The sequence below is a fragment of the Vipera berus genome, assembly GCF_964194415.1.
Source record: "Vipera berus genome assembly, chromosome: 15".
Taxonomy (NCBI): Eukaryota; Metazoa; Chordata; class Lepidosauria; order Squamata; family Viperidae; genus Vipera; species Vipera berus.
In genome coordinates this window covers 5,894,188-5,913,073 of record NC_138218.1, presented here as the reverse complement: position 1 = coordinate 5,913,073, position 18,886 = coordinate 5,894,188, and the positions used below count along the sequence as shown (strand labels likewise).

At 47.8% G+C, this 18,886-nt stretch overlaps 2 protein-coding genes across 3 annotated transcripts; both read left to right on the top strand.

The window, feature by feature from the left end:
- Nucleotides 1-561: 561 nt before the first annotated feature.
- On the top strand, nt 562-10,048 carry PIP5KL1 (phosphatidylinositol-4-phosphate 5-kinase like 1). The gene is made up of 10 exons (XM_081339829.1): nt 562-1,086; nt 1,493-1,687; nt 2,278-2,328; nt 3,104-3,258; nt 4,163-4,287; nt 4,408-4,442; nt 4,801-4,856; nt 5,272-5,384; nt 6,958-7,120; nt 8,379-10,048. The coding sequence occupies exons 1-10, from the start codon at nt 1,063-1,065 to the stop codon at nt 8,911-8,913; spliced, it is 1,452 nt and encodes a 483-aa protein (XP_081195955.1). The 5' UTR covers nt 562-1,062; the 3' UTR covers nt 8,914-10,048.
- A 1,187-nt stretch (nt 10,049-11,235) lies between these two features.
- On the top strand, nt 11,236-18,886 carry ST6GALNAC4 (ST6 N-acetylgalactosaminide alpha-2,6-sialyltransferase 4). Of its 2 annotated transcripts, XM_081339831.1 has the most exons (6): nt 11,236-11,258; nt 13,988-14,052; nt 14,783-14,965; nt 16,389-16,801; nt 17,874-17,981; nt 18,685-18,886. In XM_081339831.1, the coding sequence occupies exons 2-6, from the start codon at nt 14,041-14,043 to the stop codon at nt 18,872-18,874; spliced, it is 906 nt and encodes a 301-aa protein (XP_081195957.1). In that variant the 5' UTR covers nt 11,236-11,258; nt 13,988-14,040; the 3' UTR covers nt 18,875-18,886. The 2 variants fall into 2 exon arrangements, with proteins under 2 accessions (XP_081195957.1, XP_081195956.1); XM_081339830.1 differs by lacking the exons at nt 11,236-11,258; nt 13,988-14,052 and having other exon boundaries at nt 14,371-14,965.

Here is an 18,886-nt window from a genome sequence, read left to right as displayed (position 1 = left end):
TGTGACTCTCGGCCGAATGGAAGGGTTATGGAGTGCGTGGGTGGCTTTGGGAGGGCTATTCCAGGCCTCCTCCTATAGTCCATTTTCATTTTGCAAGATAAGTTTCTGGTCCTTATGAAGGAGAACACCCAAGCAGGCAGAATTCTGCCCTCCGGCTGATTAAGAATGAAAGTGGTTCCTAAATGCTTATAGGAGCCGTGGTGGCGCAGTGGTTGGAATGCAGGATTGCAGATTATTTCTGCCAGTTGCCAGCAGTTCGATCCTCGCCGGCTCAGTTGACTCAGCCTTCCGTCCTTCTGAGGTCAATAAAATGAGGACCCAGATTGTTGTGGGGGGCAGCATATGAGCCTTGGTGGAGCAGTGGGCTAATGCCTCCTTAAGTAACACCAGCTGCCTGCAATTAGTGCAGGTTCGAGTCCCACCAGGCTCAAGGTTGACTCAGCCTTCCATCCTTCCGAGGTAGGTAAAATGAGGACCCAGATTGTTGGGGGCAATAAGATGACTTTGTAATAATGCCGCTTGGGGTGTGCGTGTGAAAGCCCTAATAAGCAGGCATATACATAGAATGAAGGCTACTGCTAAGCTTGTAAGCCGCCCTGAGTCTTCGGAGAAGGGCGGGATATAAATGGAATTAAAATAAAATAAAATAAAAATATAAGTCCAGGTGCTATTGCTAAAGAAGGCAGAATCTTCAAAGTAAAGCAGGGAGGAAACGATGTGAAGCAAAAACCTGGAAGGATGATAAAAAACGAGACTACAGTTTTGCTAGCAAGGCAGGGCCAAGTGTGATTGGACACAAAACAAAGAATTTGTCTCTGGTGCAGAAGCTCTCAAGTGTGCATCTACAAGCAACAAGTGATAAATCATAATCATAAAATACAATCATCGTAAATCATAAGTTACAACCTCGGTGATGGTCATAGGATACTAAATGGAACCTTGGCAAGATCGTTGACTGACGGTTAAACATCCGCTGAGCTGTCCCACTGGGTTCCACGGTTTCTAAGGAGACGAGGACCATCAAGTAATCTCTGGTTGATCTCACCTTGGCTCTCCGGCATCATGGCTTCGACGCTGCAGTTGAAGGTATCTCTAGGAATCTTAATTTTTCTCCAGTCCTCTTCCCCGTGCACTGTTGCCTCTCTAAAAGGGGAACATGGATATCTCTCTCTCCGTCTCTCCCTCTCCCTCCCTCTCCCTCTCTCTCCCTCCCTCTCTCCCTCTCTCCCTCCCTCTCCCCCTCTCCCTCTCTCCCTCCCTCTCTCCCTCTCTCCCTCCCTCTTCTCTCTCCCTCTCCCTCTCTCTCTCCCTCCCTCTCTCCCTCCCTCTCTCCCTCTCTCCCTCTCCCCCTCTCTCTCCCTCCCTCTCTCCCTCTCTCCCTCCCTCTCTTCTTTCTCCCTCTCCCTCCCTCTCTCCCTCCCTCCCTCTCTCCCTCTCCCTCTCTCTTTCTCTTGCCTCTGCTTGGCTAACTTGCCTACCTTCGGTCTTGTAGTCCCACGTCCTGTACCGAAGGCCTCGCAGGAGGTGGTCGGCCATCCAACGGATGCTCTTGCGGGTCCGCCAGCAATGGAACATGCTGGGGTTCTTTGAAATCAACGAGCAGCACGAATTTTTCAAATTCACCTGTATGCTCAAACAAGGACTGAAGGCCTCCATCCAGATAACCATCGATGAACCAGTGAGCATGGTAAGTTCAGGGCAGACTAGGGGGAGTATTATTTCCACCCCCCAATCCTGCCAGATTAAGAGAACTTGATCCAGAGACTTCAGAACAGTTGCAGGAATGGGATATTTCTAGTTTAACGAAGAGAAGGACTAGGGGGGGTGACCTGAGAGCAGTCTTCCAATATTTGAGGGGCTGCCCCAAAGAAGAGGGAGGGGGGGGTCTACCTGTTCTCCGAAGCACCTGAAGGCAGGACAAGAAGAAGCAACGGATGGAAACCGATCAAGGAGAGAAGCAACCTGGAATTAAGCGAGGACAATTAACCAGTAGGACAGCTTGCCTTCAGATGTTGTGGGTGCTTCATCACTGGGGGTTTTACAAGAAGTGACTGGACAGCCAGTTGTCTGGAATGGTAGAAGCTCTCCTGCTTGAGCAGGGGGTTGGACTAGAAGACCTCCAAGGTCCCTTCCACAACTGTTCTGAATAAATATATATAATACTTTTCTGGGAGCCATAGTAGGGGATCTCTGAAGATGTCAGGTTTCCGTGATTGTTGAGAAGACCAGATAGGAAGGGCAGTCCTACCAACCTGCATCATTTCCTCTCTTCTGTAGGATTCGCGAAAGCCATCCGATTTTACCAGGGTGCTTAAGCAGTTCCATGTGGTAAGATGAGCCAGACGTTTATCCTTAGCTCATGAATCCTAGAAGGAAGGGTGGCCCAACCAAAGCGATGGGCAAGCCACCTTTGACCCCAAGCATCTACATCCAGACCTGGTTGTCAGAACTGCCGCCTCACTGCCAGTCTGCCGTTGAACCCTGGGAAGGGGCTGGAAGGGAAATTGAGGGCCTGGGACAGGGGTAGGCAACCTTGGCTCTTTTGTGACTCGTGGACTTCAACTCCCAGAATTCCTGAGTCAGCATGGCTGGTTCAGGAATTCTGGGTATTGAAGTCCACGAGTCCTAAAAGAGCCGAGGTTGGCTACCCCTGGCCTGGGGAAAAGTGAAGCGGAAATGTGAGAGCCGTTCTTGGCGAGAACCGAGGCGGTTCTTCGAGGTTGTTTCCCTGGGAGAAGAATGCCAACCCGTAGAGCGACGGCTTCCAAAACATCCCTTTTAAAATGGGTTGGACAACGAGAAACCGGCGATGGGTGGGGACCAAGGGAGGAGAGTTAACTGGGAAAGTTTGGCGGGCGAACCCTTCGTTCTGGCTTTTCACCGCTGTAATTCATTGACTTCTAGTAAAGTCTACTTTTGAGCTAAGGGTCGTTTTCACTTAGAAGACCACGCCGAGGCAGGTCTGACACTGGGCCAGATTCAAGCTGGGAATGGGTTCTTCAACCCAAGGAGGCCAAGTGAAGGCCGGGTTCTCCTCTGATGACCCTCTCCTCTCCTTCTGTGTCTGCCTCTTGAGCTGACCCCCAGCTCCCTTCTCCTGCAGGGTTACGAGATGCGGACCTACGCAGCTCCTGTCTTTGCCCATTTCCGGCAGAATCTGGGCGTGGCAGACACGGATTTCCAAATGTCCTTGACGTGTGAAAGTTCCTACCTGCAGTTCATCAGTAACTCTAAAAGCAGAGCTGACTTCTTCCTCACGTAAGGCGTCGGAAGGGGGAGTCCCAAGCAGAGAAATTCTTTTAAAACATCTTCTACCATCCATGCATCCATCCAGTTCATCTGTCTACCATCGATCTATATGATCTACCTATTTATTAGCTATCTAGCATCTATCTGTCAATCTACCTCCCTCTCTCCATCCATCCATCTACTCAAACTACCATCCGTCCAACCATCTGGCTTGTGTGTGTGTGTGTGTGTGTGTGTGTCTGTCTGTCTGTCTGTCTGTCTCTCTCTCTCTCTCTCTCTCTCTCTCTCTCTATCTATCTATCTCTTTCTCTCTCTCATCTATCATGTTTTCTATCTATCATCTATATCATCTATTATCTATCTGTCTTTCTTTCTTTCTATCATCTATCATGTCTATCATCTATCATAAATCTATTTCATCTATGTTTTCTATCTATCATCTATCTCTATCATCTATCTATCCATTATCTATCTGTCTGTCTGTTCTGTCTTTCTGTCTTTCTGTCTTTCTATCTATCTATCTATCTATCTATCTATCTATCTATCTATCATCTATCTATCTATCTATCTATCTATCTATCTATCTATCTATCTATCTCTATCTATATCTATCTATCTATCTATCTATCTATCTATCTATCTATTTATCTATCTATCTATCTATTGTAGTAGCTATCATCTACACTATCTGTCTATCTTCATCCATCCATCCATCCAGACCATCCATCCATCCACCCACCCTTTCTATCTATCCATCCATCCTATCTCTCTCTCTCTCTCTCCCTCTCCCCCCCCCCCTCTCTCTCTCTCTCTCTCCTGTAGTAGCTATCATCTACTATCTGTCTATTTTCATCCATCCATCCATCCAGACCATCCATCCATCCATCCACCCTGTCTGTCTGTCTGTCTGCAGGTTTGACAAGCGTTATTTCCTAAAGACACAACGGAAACGCGAGATCCGCTTCCTCCTGACCAACCTGCCCAAATACTTGGCCCACATGGAGAGATACCCACACTCCATCCTGGTGAAATTCCTGGGTAAGGCTGGGCCCTCCGTCGGCCAGTTCAACGGGGAGTGGAAAAGAATTCAAAAAGCGGTTTCAGAGGAAGAACTGAACCCTCGCCTTCAAATTCTTCCTCTCTTGCTCTGCCCCGCAGGTGTCTACAGCATAATTGCCCCACAAAAGAAGAAGGTAGGCAGTCTTCAAACTGAACTGTGGAGCATTGTATCGAACTCCTCTTAATATGAATCAGCTGTGACCTGCCCACTCCCCAAATCTCAACACTTCTGTCTCCTTCTTTCTTCCATTTTAAGAGAGAGAGGAGAGGGAAGAGAGAGAGAAAGAAGAGAAAGAGGGAGGAGAGAGAGGAGAGATAAAGGAGAGAGAGAGAGAGATTGATTGAGAGATTTTCACTGGGGAGATGGCCTTCCTCTTGGGTCTCCCATCCCCCCAACTTTCTTGGTGGCTCTTGAGGGCCAACGTTGGCTTTTGACCCTTCAGCTGTTCCATCAACCTGCTCCTCTGTTCACCCTTTCTGTTTCTCCCGCAGACATACTTTATCATCATGCAAAGTGTCTTTTATCCCCATGAGAAGATTACTGAACGGTGAGTTGTCCACACTGGCTCTAGAGATGGAAGACGCCTGGAGCTTGGCTGAAGATGAGATCCATGGGTTTATCCTTGGACACTCGTCCACCCTTATCTCAGAAGACTCAAGCGTTCAATTCAGTGCCGTAAACATAATTCCTTTAGGACTGGATTCCTAGCAGAGATCTTCTAAGCTTTGCTTGTAGACCTCTTTGGGATAAAGATGTAGACACTTCTTCACCATTCAGCCAATGTTCCTCATTCTCAACATCTTCAACTCCCAGATTTCCCCTGAATTCATAGCCACTGCTGAGGAGTCTGGGACCCTAACTCATCTAAATGTAGCCCAGATGTTGAGGAATGCCCTAACCCTATCCTTACTACAGACTGAATCCACATGGATTGATGCTCTTGATTTAATTTGTTCCTCCAGCTATGACATCAAAGGGTGCACACTTGGTCGCTGGACAGAGCCCAACGTAGATAGCAATGAAGTCATTGTGGTTTTTAAGGACTGCGACTTTGGAGACAAGGTGATCTCCCTTAGTAAGTTTCTGCACGCCACGATACATGTAATCTGAGATCTTGGATCTGTTTGGATGTCACAACAAAATTCTACAGTTGAACCCATGCAAGATATTTAACACTGGCTAAGTATGTCTTAGGGACGCGGTGGCTCAGTGGGTTAGGATGCTGAGCTTGTTGATCAGAAGGTTGGCAGTTTGGTGGGTCGAATCCTGAGTGCCGTGTAACAGAGTGAGCGCCTGTTACTCGTCCCAGCTTCTGCCAACCTAGCAGTTCGAAAGCACGTAAAAAATGCAAGTAGAAAAATAGGGACCACTATGGTGGGAAGGTAACAGCGTTCCGTGCGCCTTCGGCATCTAGTCATGCCGGCCACATGACCACGGAGACGTCCTCGGACAAGTGCCGGCTCTTCGGCTTTGAAACGGAGATGAGCACCGGCCCCTAGAGTCGGAAACGACTAGCAGGCATGTGCGGGGGAACCTTTACCTTTACCTAAGTACGTCTGAGGCCATAAATCTCCATGGAGATATTCTGTCATCCAGATAATAATTGCCCCAAAGGTTCTTTTTCAGGAGGCGACTGGACTTCCTTGTTTTTCTTTGAAGATGTTCCACTTCTCATCCCAGAAGCTTCTTCAGCTCTGACTGGATGGTGAAGAAGGGAAGGATTTATACTCCCTGCAGACCGCTGGTCGTTTGCCTTCTTTTAACGAGTCCTTGAGGCCACTTATCCTGCAAGCCAGGAATGCTTCACACCCATTTGCACCACTCAGGGGACCCTGAGGACACAGGTAAACCTCCAAGTGGCCTCAACGACCCTCTAAAAGAAGGCAAATGACCAGCTGTCTGCAAGGGGTATAAATCCTTCCATTCTTCACCATCCAGTCAGAGCAGAAGAAGCTTCTTGGATGAGAAGTGAAATATCCAGTTGCCTGCTGAAAAAGCACCTTTGGGACAGTCTGAGGCCGTAATTCTGAATATTGAATATTGTGCCGAGACAAAGCGTAAATGTGAATTTATTTACTTTTTTTTTTACTTGATGATGTTTCTCGTTAAGTAGCATCTGATTCTTGCCAGTTCTATGGGCCAGATCTTTCTAGATCTTCTGATCTCGCCCTACTTCTTTGAGCTGTTCTATGATCTGGCTGGTGCCAACTTTGAGGGCATCCAGCCGTGTCTTTTGACTTTATTCAAGATAAAGCATTACACAGAGTAGCCCAAGGACTTTCCAGCTGTTTTATATTATTGTTGTTATTCAGTGGCATGGAGCACACTCAAAACTGGAAGCCTTTCTAGTTTGAAACAGCTGTTTTTCTGAGCATGGGGAGCCGGGCACCCCAGTTCGTCCTGGTTAGAAGTCAGAACAGACAAATTTTAGGATATTCCTGGTAAGATCGGAGCAATCAGATTGGAACATTTCAGGCTGAAAATGTTTTCTATACCGTACCCCTGTTTTAAAAAGGACAGAGGGTGCCAACATTTGCAGAGTGGGAGAGCTGATCTGATTCTGGAACCATTGGGGGGGGATATCCCTGCTTTCTGGGTCCTCTTACTCCAGAGGTCATCAAGACTCTCCCCTTTTCTCCTCCACCCAGATCAAGACCAGACCTGGTTAGTGCAGCAAGTGAAGTTGGACACCCAGTTCCTCAAAGCTTTGCACGTGATTGACTACAGCTTGCTGGTGGGCCTTCAACCTCTTCATGAAGATGATCAGCTCCTGAACAAGACGCTGGGAAATATAATAGCCAGGACGAGATTGTAAGAGTTTCGCCAGGGGGGTGGGTAGAGGAGCCCCATATGTAGCACTCTGAATCTTGGCTTAGAATTCGAAATCAAAAGCAAGGTAATCCCATTTGCAAGATCAGATGGCAGGAGCATAACTGCTACCATTGTTTGGTTGCTTCTTTGATGGATGGATGGATGGATGGATGGAGGGAGGGAGGGAGGGAGGGATAGATGGTTGCTTGATTGGTTAATGGTTGGTTGGCTGGTTGCTTGCTTGCTTGATTGGTTGGATGGTTGATTGAAGGTTGGTTGGATGGATGGATGGATGGATGGATGGTTGCTTGCTTGGTTGATGGTTGCTTGCTTGGTTGCTTGCTTGATGATTGGTTGGATGGTTACTTGCTTGGTTGATGGTGGATGGTTGCTTGCTTGGTTGATGTTTGCTTGCTTGCTTGCTTGCTTGCTTTCTTCTTTCTTTCTTTCTTGATGATTGGTTGGATGGTTGCTTGCTTGGTTGATTGTTGGTTGGTTGCTTGGTTGGATGGATGGTTGCTTGCTTGGTTGATTGGTTGCTTTCTTGCTTGATGATTGGTTGGATGATTGCTTGGTTGATGGTTGGTTGGTTGGTTGGATGGATGGATAGATGGTTGCTTGCTTGGTTGCTGATTAGTTGGATGGTTACTTGCTTGGTTGATGGTTGGTTGGTTGGATGGATGGATAGATGGTTGCTTGCTTGGTTGGTGTTTGGTTGGTTGGATGGATGGATGGATGGATGATGAGTTGGTTGGTTGACTGGCTGGCTGGATAGATGGTTACCCTACTAATTTCTCGGACTGAAAACCCTGTACATACCCACATGCAGCTAGTCCTCAATGTACCACCACAACTGAGCCCAAATTTTTCATTGCTAAACAAGAGAGTAGTTAAGCAAATTTTGCCCCATTTTAAGACCTTTTTTGCCCCAGTTGTTGCGCAAATCACTGCCGTTGCTAAGTTAGCAACAGGGTTGTTAAGTGAATCTGGCCATCTAACCCACTGACTTTGCAGAAAGGGGATCACATGACCCTGTGATCATGATAAACACGCCAGCTGGCAACCATCCAAATTTTCATTGCGCGACCACAGGGAGGCTGCGACGGTCGTGTGAAAAACCATTTTTTCAGTGCCGTTATACCTTTGAACAGTCACTAAACGAATGGGGGTAAGTTGAAGGCTGCTTGTATGCAAACACACCCGAAACACACACACACACACACACACAGGCCTGTCTTTCTTTTTTTCCTCCCACCAGGTCAGTGAGCTATGATTATCCTCGCCGCAGCACTGTCTCGGCGATGCCCGACAGCAGATGTCCTTCCAATACATCTTCCACCAGCTCCTCCAGCTGCGAGCAGATCCACCGGTTCTATCCAGATTACTTGTCCCCCTACTTGAAGCCCGACCGGCCTCCGGAGCAGTTGATCCGAAGCGAGGGTTTCGTGCGCAACGTGGTGACGCCATTCCTGATGCAGAATAGCTACGAGGACGTGAGCTACATTGTGGACAGCGCCCTCTACGCCCCCAGCCTCTTTGACTTGTCCGATGAGTCCTTCACCGCGCAGCATCGCCGGCTCCTGCCCACCTCCAAAAACCCTCTACACACCATTGACGGACCGGATTACCGCTATTACGTAGGGATCATCGACCTTTTCACCGTCTACAATTTCCGCAAAAAGGTGGAATATTTGTGGAAGAGCCTCCGTTACAGGGGCCAACAGTTCTCCACGGTGGAACCTTCTTACTACGCTCGGAGATTGTGTCGGTGGGTGGAAGATCACGTTATATGAAGTGGAAAGGAGATGCCGGGCAAGTTGCAGTTGAAAGCCGGGTGGTATCCCTGTCTCTTCTCGGACGTTCTCCCGGTCCTTGTAGATCAGTGTTCAAGTTCCAACACAAGTCACCTCTTGTGATAGTGATGGTGACCTCTTGGCTATCAGGAGGTGGATTTGAGTGAAATTCCTTAGAAATTGGCCCCCTGGCAGCAAGGACCAGCGGGCAGTTTTCCAGGGAGTGTGGAAGTTCTTGAGGACATTTAGGCTGTGGCTTTGCAAAAACTAGGTGGACACCTCAACCCCACGGACATTGCAATTGGCGGCACTGACTCCCTCAAACTCAAGAGACAATAGCATGGGTGGGGGGGCACCATCCATCTTCTCCCTGCAAATCATAACTTCCCAGCTCTGTACAAAAAAAAAGAACAGTCGGCGCGTCCCTCTTGGTGCGCTGTAAGCCAACCCAAGCCAGACAAAGGTGTGGGGCTAATCAAGAGCAACTTCCTCAAATGATTAAGGTCTTGATCCATGAGGGGCAAAGAAGGGAGGAGAATTGGATTGAGAAGAATAAAGAGCTTCCAGAGAAAGGACTGGACTGGTTCTTGAAAACCCACCTTGGAAGGTGGATTCAGCCCTTCCGAGTCTTCTTCCCAAGTGACCTCCCTGCACAGAGCTTTCCATCTGTGTCCAAAAGGCCCTGTTGGGTGGGCTTGATGCTGATGGATGGCGCCTCTTTGCCAAGCTGACTTTGGGGGAATAGAATAGAATAGAATAGAATAGAATAGAATAGAATAGAATAGAATAGAATAGAATAGAATAGAATAGAATAGAATAGAATAGAATAGAATAGAATAGAATAGAATAGAATAATAAAATAAAGGAATAGAATGGGACAGGATGGGACGGGACAGAACGGAACGGAACGGAACGGAACGGAACGGAACGGAACAGAATAGAATAGAATAGAATAGAATAGAATAGAATAATAAAGAATACAACAGAACAGAAATAGAAATAGAAATAGAAATAGAAATAGAAATAGACTAGACTAGACTAGACTAGACTAGACTAGAATAGAATAGAATAGAATAGAATAGAATAGAATAGAATAGAATAGAATAGAATAGAATAATAAAATAAAGGAATAGAATGGGACAGGATGGGATGGGACGGGACGGGACGGGACGGAACCGAACGGAACAGAACAGAACAGAACAGAACAGAACAGAACAGAACAGAACAGAATAGAATAGAATAGAATAGAATTAATGGAATGGGGAATAGAATATAGAATAGAATAGAATAGAATAGAATAGAATAGAATAGAATAGAATAGAATAGAATAGAATAGAATAGAACAGAACAGAAATATAAATATAAATATAAATATAAATATAAATATAAATATAAATATAAATATAAATATAAATATAAATATAAATATAAATAGAATAGAATAGAATAGAATAGAATAGAATAGAACAGAATTTCTTTATTGGGCAAGTGTGATTGGACACACAAGGAATTTGTCTCCAGTGCATAAACTTTCAGTGTACGTACAAGCAACAGGTGACAAATCATGATCGTAATCAAACATAAAAATACCTTCATCACAAAGCATAAGATGCAACGCTCAGTGTGATGGTCGTGGGATACTAAATAGGCAAACAACAGAAATCGTATTAGGCCACTAAGTAAAGCACCGTAAGCCGTAAGATACAAGCAGACAAATTAAGAGGAATTCTACAGCAGGGGGGTGGGGGGTGGGGGTGGAAGGACCTATGTAATCTGGAATTCGCACTCCTCCTGAAGTGCCAGCACATCAACCTCGCCCTCAGTCTAGCGTCTTGGGTGAACTGGGGGGCTTCAGCCCCAGGAAGAGTGGCTCGAAGCCCACCCATCCTGCCGCCGCTTTGCGCTTTGCTTTCCATGCTGGTGGCTGCAAACCAACCCCCCCCCCCGGTCTGTCTGCCCACTGCCCCCCCCAAACTGATCCTGCCTCCCCCCCTCCCCCCTTCACACACACACACACACACACACACCCCAGCCCTGAGAGCTTAACCCGACCCCTCCCGCGGACGCTTCCACGGAATAAAAGGCCAGCACAAAGAGTGGGCACCTGGCGGTCTTGCCAAACCCTCGCCCGGGGAGGGGGAAAGCCCGCAGCCGCCTCCCCACAGGCGAGGGGGGGGGATCGTGCAGGGCTGTGGGTGGGACGTAGGGGGGGGTCGGAGGCGGAGCCTGCCCTGCTTTGCAGAGCTCTTAAAGGGGTGGCGGTGCGGTGCCAGCCGGAGATTAAGCGGGCGCGTTTTGGAGAGGCGCTGGCGCGCACGATGCTGCCAATTCCCTTGGCCGAGCTGGTAGGTGGCCTGCTGGCGAGCCAGGCCCGTCTGCCTGGAGCCGGGAGAAATTCCCCGGGGGATCCTCCAGGAAGGCGGAGAGCCGCCCTCCCACTCTTCCCCTTGCGCGCCTCGCCTTTTCCCAGGGCGCGCCCTTGGCACTGGCGGGTTTCTCTCCCCCGGGCGCGCACGGCTGGCAAGAGGCTGCCCGCCGCGTCCTTTCCCGTCCCGGGGTTCCTTTGCGCGTCTCCCCCTGGCGCCCTCCTTCCCTTGGCACGGGCTCCGCTTGCCCTCGCCTGCCCTGCCCTGCCATGCCATGCCATGCCCAGCCTTCGCCCCCTTCGCTTGCTAGGAATAAATCGGCGCAGATTGAGGGGGTGCGTCTCTCTCTCTCTCTCTCTCTCTCTCTCTCTCTCTCTCTCTTTTCCCCATTGCCATCCTGCGGAGGGGGACCCCTTTCCCCCTCCGCTCTGTCCCTCGGAGGAGACTCCGGGGCATGTGCAGAGCGTCCTTCTGCCCTCATCTGCCAGTCATCTGCCCTCATCTGCCACCAGGGCCTTGGTGGAGCAGTGGGCTAATGCCTCCTTAAGTAACACCAGCTGCCTGCAATTACCGCAGGTTCGAGTCCCACCAGGCTCAAGGTTGACTCAGCCTTCCATCCTTCCGAGGTAGGTAAAATGAGGACCCAGATTGTTTGGGGGCAATAAGCTGACTTTGTAATAATGCCGCTTGGGGGTGTGTGTGAAAGCCCTAATAAGCAGGCATATACATAGAATGAAGGCTACTGCTAAGCTTGTAAGCCGCCCTGAGTCTTCGGAGAAGGGTGGGATATAAATGGAATTAAAATAAAAAAAATAAAAAAAAGTCTGTCCCTGACCTCTTCACCCATCCGCCTGGATTCCGGATGGCTAACGCGGTTCAATCCTTGTTGGGTCGATTTGTTTCTTTTTTTTTGTTGGGGAGGGGGCAAACTTACTCCTTTCGACTTGGAACAGAGGGGCTAACCCATGGCTCCTCTCTTAAGGATGTTGTGAAGCCGTATTTTAAAATAGCTGTGGCCTGCCAGATATCGTAGGACTACAACTCCTAGCATCCACTTCTGTGAAGCGAGTGGCAGATCCACCACCTTTGGCTTGGCGCCTCGCTGGCATTCTTTTTATTCTTTTTATTCTTATTAAATTTGTATACCGCCCTTCTCCCGAAGGACTCAGGGCGGTGAACAGGGCATATATAAATAGAAAATACAAAAATTAAAAGAGAATTAAACAATTGCCCAGATAAAAACAGTAACAGTGTAAAAACCCATCAAATGGGCAAGGAAGTGTGTGTGTGTGTGTGTGTGTGTGTGTGTGTGTAGGGGGAAAACAATGGGCAATAACACTGTATACCTAGGGTAGGAAATCCAGAGGGGAGATTAACAGTGGAGGAACAACAGAGCATTTTGGCATCTGGTCCCTGCCGGCATTTTCAAGGCCGCGTCCCCTGAGAATGGCATTTCACCAGCCTAAACACCTCAGCACTTCTCAAAATATCTCGGTGGTGCCAGATTGGCTGCACATAGGCGGACTGTGGGGAAAGGGCCGGGGCAATCAAGGGGTTAATTTTGTATTATTGGGGAACTTCAGCTTCCGCCTGGCTCTACTCTAACCAGCCTCTCTTAGTAAAAGTGCACTTTTTCACTTCAACCAAATGGAGGCTTTCCCTTTCCTAGGAGATCTGCCTAGGGTAGCTCTGACAGGGGGTCAGAGAATCCTGGGAATCATGGTTTAATTAACCACAAGCAAAAAAAAACATGGCCAGTTTCCTAGCCCTGAATGGATCGTACTTTGGAGAATTCCCTGTCTTCATCTGAGAATTGGCCAACGGGCTTCGTTAATCAACACTTCTGTTAATATTAGCCTAGCATAGTTGCTAGGGGAGAGGGGGGGGAAACAAACGATGGAATAGTTTTGTGTTTCTCTCACTGCCACTTAATTACAACACCACTCCCCATCCGCAAGCAAAGAAAGTTGGTTTTGAAATGAGGTTTGCAAAAGCAAACCCTCTTCCTTTGTCTTGCTAATACATTTATCAACGTTGCTGCAGATGACAGATCCCTTGGCTAAAACCAGTCTGCTCTTTTATTGCTGTTTTTTAAAAAAAAAAAAAAAACAAACCAACATCGTAATTCTGGCAAGTTGTGTGACACGTGGAAATCTTTAATAGCTGAAATTCCTTAATGCTGTAAATAGTTTCTTCGGATGCCGCTTATGGCTGGAGGGACCGGATTTGTTGAGGCCTCAGTAGTCTCAAAGGTGTGTTTTGTTTGTTCGCATCCCACCAGGCTCAAGGTTGACTCAGCCTTCCATCCTTCCGAGGTAGGTAAAATGAGGACCCAGATTGTTGGGGGCAATTAAGCTGACTTTGTAATAATGCCGCTTGGGGTGTGTGTGAAAGCCCTAACAAGCAGGCATATACATAGAATGAAGGCTACTGCTAAGCTTGTAAGCCGCCCTGAGTCTTCGGAGAAGGGCGGGATATAAATGGAATTAAAATAATAAAAAAAAACTGGACTTTCTTTCTCCCCCCACCCCCACCCTTCCATTAAATAAATCCTTCCATTTCCCACCTGTCAGCTAGAACTGAAGAAGCTTCTTGGGTGAGAAGCGAAATGTTTTCAAAGTAACAAGCAACACCTGGATGGTTGAGAATCTCTGTATGCATTCAGAAGCCACCTCTGGAATTGCTCACCTGTCTGTGTCTCTTTACAGGGCACCTGTCCCAGAACTCCAAGCCAGATACATGGCTGAAAACTCCTTAAAGAATGCAGGTGCTTGTAAGTATCCAGTTCTGAAATCTCCAGAGATCTGCAGATCTCTGCAGTTGACTTCCTGCTCTGGTCTACCTAGTTGGGGAGTGGGGGGGGTCGATAAACTTAGACCATCTCTCTAAGATCACGTGAAGTGTTAATACCACTTTACAGCGCCTTGGTAAGGCCACACCTGGAATCCTGCGTCCAGTTTGAGTCACCAGGACGTAAAAAAGATGTTGAGACTCTGGAAAGAGGGCAGAGAAGAGCAACAAAGATGATGAGGGGACTGGAGGCTAAAACATATGAAGGACAGTTGCTGGAATTGGGGATGTGTAGTTTAATGAAGAGAAGGATTAGGGGAGACATGATAACAGTCTTCCGATATTTGAAGGGCTGCCCCAAAGAAGAGGGAGTCAAGCTATTCTCCAAAGCGCCCGAAGGCAGGACAAGAAGCAAAGGATGGGAACTAATCAAGGAGAGAAGCAACCTGGAATTCAGGAGAAACTTCCTAACAGTGAGGACAATTAACCAGTGGAACAGCTGGCCACCAGAAATCACAGGTGCTCCATCACTGGAGGTTTTTAAGAAGAGGCTAGACAGTCACTTGTCTGAGATGGTATTGGTCCTCCTGCTTGAGCAGGGGAATGGACTAGAAGACCTCCAAGGCCCCTGTTTTGTTTTCTGTTTTGTTACCTGTGTTCAGTTGAATGCTGCCTGCATCTGGATATCCAGCTGCTCTTCTTCTCTTTTGCAGTCTCGCCTGTTCTTCACTCTTGTTGTGTTGTGTGCCTGCTGCATCCTTTATTTCCTGCTGTGTCCACACCTTTGTAGCTCCCTGTGTTGGCTCAGCTGCCAGCCTGCAGAAGAAAAGGGCACGTTGCAACGGAGTTTTAAAACTGCCCGGTTTGAGGGCTACATCAGCGTTCCGGATGGAAAGGTGAGTCCGATCTCAAGATTGGGACGTTGGGCAGGAAAACCTTGGTACCCAAAAAACCCCTGAATAAATACATTCTAAATGGCCCCTAAAAGGGACGCGGTGGCTCAGTGGGTTAGGACGCTGAGCTTGTCGATCAGAAGGTTGGCAGTTTGGCGGGTCGAATCCCGAGTGCCGCGTAACAGAGTGAGCACCTGTTACTCGTCCCAGCTTCTGCCAACCTAGCAGTTCGAAAGCACGTAAAAAACGCAAGTAGAAAAATAGGGACCACTACGGTGGGAAGGGAACAGCGTTCCGTGCGCCTTTGGCGTCTAGTCATGCTGACCACATGACCACGGAGATGTCCTCGGACAAGCGCTGGCTCTTCGTCTTTGAAACGGAGATGAGCACCGGCCCCTAGAGTCGGAAACGACTAGCACGCGTGTGCGGGGGAACCTTTACCTTTACCTTACTAAATGGCCCCTTGATGCTAGATTTCTCCTTGCAAGATAGGAGATATATAGGAGAGTGCTTAAAAATGTGAGAATGCTACATATACACATAACAAAAGCTTTTTAACAGGCTGGAGTTAATGCAACCAGAGTTCAGCAACACAAATGGGTGGCATGAAAAGGTTGTGTAGTGGAGTGCTTTTGTGTGGCCTATCAGCCAATCACAGTAGAGCTTTTCTGGCAAGAACCAGACAAAAGAAATGTAATATTCATTGATTATGGTGGGGTTTTGCAACCTTGGCAACTTTAAGAATTCCCAGAATTCCCCAGCCATGAGAATTGGGAAACTGAAGTCCGTCCTTCCTCCTTCCTTCCTTCCTTCCTTCCTTCCTTCCTTCCTTCCTTCCTTCCTTCCTTCCTTCCTTCCTTCCTTCCTTCCTATGAAATTTGAGTGGTGTTCCTCCACCTCGACAACTTTTAACACGTGTGGACTTCAACTCCCAGACTTCCCCAGCCAGCGCGAATTCTGGGAGTTGAAATCCACACATCTTGAAATTGGGTTATAACGTTACACAACTGTTCAGAATTGACTACGTTGCAAAGCCAGTTCGGAGAAAAGGTGGGGAAGAAAATTGAACGTTGGTAGGATTTTGCTTCTCTTTCTACACCTAACTTGAAACTTTCTGGAGGGAGGGTGGGGAAATCTCTTGGCCAAAGAATCCCCCTCCCCAATTTTAGCCTAGAACAGAGGTCCCCGAACTTTTGGGCACCCAGGGACCAGTTCCGTGGAGAAAGGTTTTTCCACGGACCGGAGGGCATGTGGTTTTGTCTGCTGCCTGCATCCCATGGATGGGGCTTTGTGTGGACCGGTTGCTGGCATGCCGTGGCCTGGTACCGGTCCACGGACTGGCGTTGGGTACCCCTGGTGTAGAGAGCAACGCTATGGCCTGTTCTCCACACATCTTCTCTTTTTTTTTTCTTTCCCTTCTGGTTAGCCCCTGGCTCGGGTGCCCTGCCGCCAGTGTGCCGTGGTGTCCAGTTCTGGACAGATGCTGGGCTCCCATTCAGGAAAGGAGATTGACGCCAAGGAGTGCGTCTTGCGTATGAACCAGGCACCCACCCAGGGCTACGAGGAAGATGTGGGCAGCCGTAGCACCCTCCGGGTGGTGTCCCACACCAGCATCCCTTTGCTCCTACGCAACCAGAGCTACTTCTTCAAGCAGTCCTGCGACACCACCTACATCATTTGGGGTCCTCCCAGGCTGATGAGGCGGGAGAAGATCGGCTTGGTCTATCGGATGTTGGTGAAGGTCAAGGAGATGTATCCGGCCTTGCGTCTCTACACGCTCACCGAGCAAATGATGGCCCACTGCGATGAGCTCTTCCAACTGGAAACGGGGAAAAATAGGTGAGCAGAAGGACCTCTCGGGCTTCCGTCCCTCGTGGAAAGATTGGAAGAAGTGGGGGGAATTCAATGTAGCAAGTCAGGACCGAAGCGGGCGTAACGTTGAGTTAACAGCGACAGCAAAAGTTCTTGTTTGAGATCCTTCTACGCAAAAGACGCTGTTTTCTTCAGCGAGTCCTCGACGGCTCGTTGAGCGGCCGTTCAAAGTTACAACGGCACAGAAGAAAGTGATGTACGACCGTTTTTTTCACAGCTAGGGCCTTTTGCAGCATCCCCACGATCCTGGGATCAAAATTCAGGGTCTTGGCAACTGGTTCACATTTATGACGGTCGCAGTGTCCTGGGGTCAAGTGATCCCTTTTTACAGAATAGAGCTGGAAGGGACCTTGGAGGTCTTCTAGTCCAGCCCCATGCTCAAGCAGGAGACCCTGTATCTTTTCAGATGAGTGGCTGTCCAGTCTCTTCTTAAAAACCTCCAGTGATGAATCACCCACAACTTCTGGTGGCAAGCTTTTTCCACTGGCTAATTGTTCTCACTATCAAGAAATTTCTCCTTAGTTCCAGGTTGCTTCTCTCCTTGGTTAGTTTCCATCCGTTGTTTCTTGTCTTGCCTTCTGTTGCTTTGGAAAATAAGTTGACCCCCCCCCCTCTTCTTTGTGGCAGCCCCTCAAATACTGGAATGCTGCTATCATGTCCCCCCCTAGACCTTCTTTTCTCTAGACTGGCCAGTCCCAAATCCTGCAGCCGTTGTTCGTATGTTTTGGTCTCCAGGCCTTGGATCATCTTAGTTGCTCTTCTCTGAACTTTTTCCGAAGCCTCAACATCTTTTTTTTTTTGGTAACGTGGTAACCAAAACTGGATGCAGCATTCCGGGTGTGGCTTTACTAGGGTTTTTATAAAGTGGTACTAATACTTTGCGTGATCTTGATTCTGTGCCTCTGTTTATACAACCCGGGGTCCGATTAAACAACCGGGCCTTAGGGCCTTGGGCAAACCCACCATCCAGCATCTGGCAGAGCTTCGCCCTGGTTCCTCCTGCATCGTAATCTCTGCATCTTCTCTTTCCAACCTGCAGGATGAAATCTGGTTCCTTTCTCAGCACCGGCTGGTTCACCATGGTTTTGGCTATGGAGCTGTGCGAGCAGATATTTGTCTTTGGCATGGTCAGTGAGAACCATTGCAAGTAAGTAATCCGGGGCTGGCCTTCCTGGGCTGGAAAGCAGATGAGACCATCCTTCTCTGGACCCCTTCCATCTCGGGAGGCTACGCTTTGAGGTCTTGGTGGCCAGGGTGGAGATATTCTAACCTATTCTATTCTAACCTATTCTATTCTTTTATTCTCCATATTTCTATTCTATTCTATTCTATTCTATTCTATTCTATTCTATTCTATTCTATTCTATTCTATTCTATTCTACAGTATTCTATTCTATTCTCCATATTCCATATTTTATTTCATTCCATATTTCTATTCTATTCTATTCTATTCTATTCTATTCTATTCTATTCTATTCTATTCTATTCTATTCTATTCTATTCTATTCTATTCTATTCTATTCTATTCTAATTCTATTCTATTCTAATTCTATTCTATTCTAATTCTATTCTATTCTATTCTCCATATTCCATATTTTATTCCATTCCATAATTCTATTCTATTCTATTCTATTCTATTCTATTCTATTCTGTTCTGTTCTGTTCTGTTCTGTTCTGTTCTGTTCTGTTCTATTCTATTCTATTCTATCTCTGTGGCCCAAATGAGTCTTTTTTGTTTTATAATGGCCAGTTATTTCAAGCTGACTTTGAGGGAATATCACTGCTGTGTGTCAGTTCTTAACAGGCCGGGCTATATATAGTGGTTTAAACTTGGCTCCTTCGATTGGCAGAGACAAGAACCAACCGCTGGTGCCTTACCACTATTTTGAGAAGGGGCGACTGGACGAATGCCGGATGTACCAGGTCCACGAACGAGCTGCCCGCGGCGGGCACCGTTTCATCACCGAGAAGGCTGTGTTTTCTCGCTGGGCCAAGAAAAGGAACATTATCTTCACTCATCCATCGTGGTCCGATGGGTAGAAAGAGGCTATT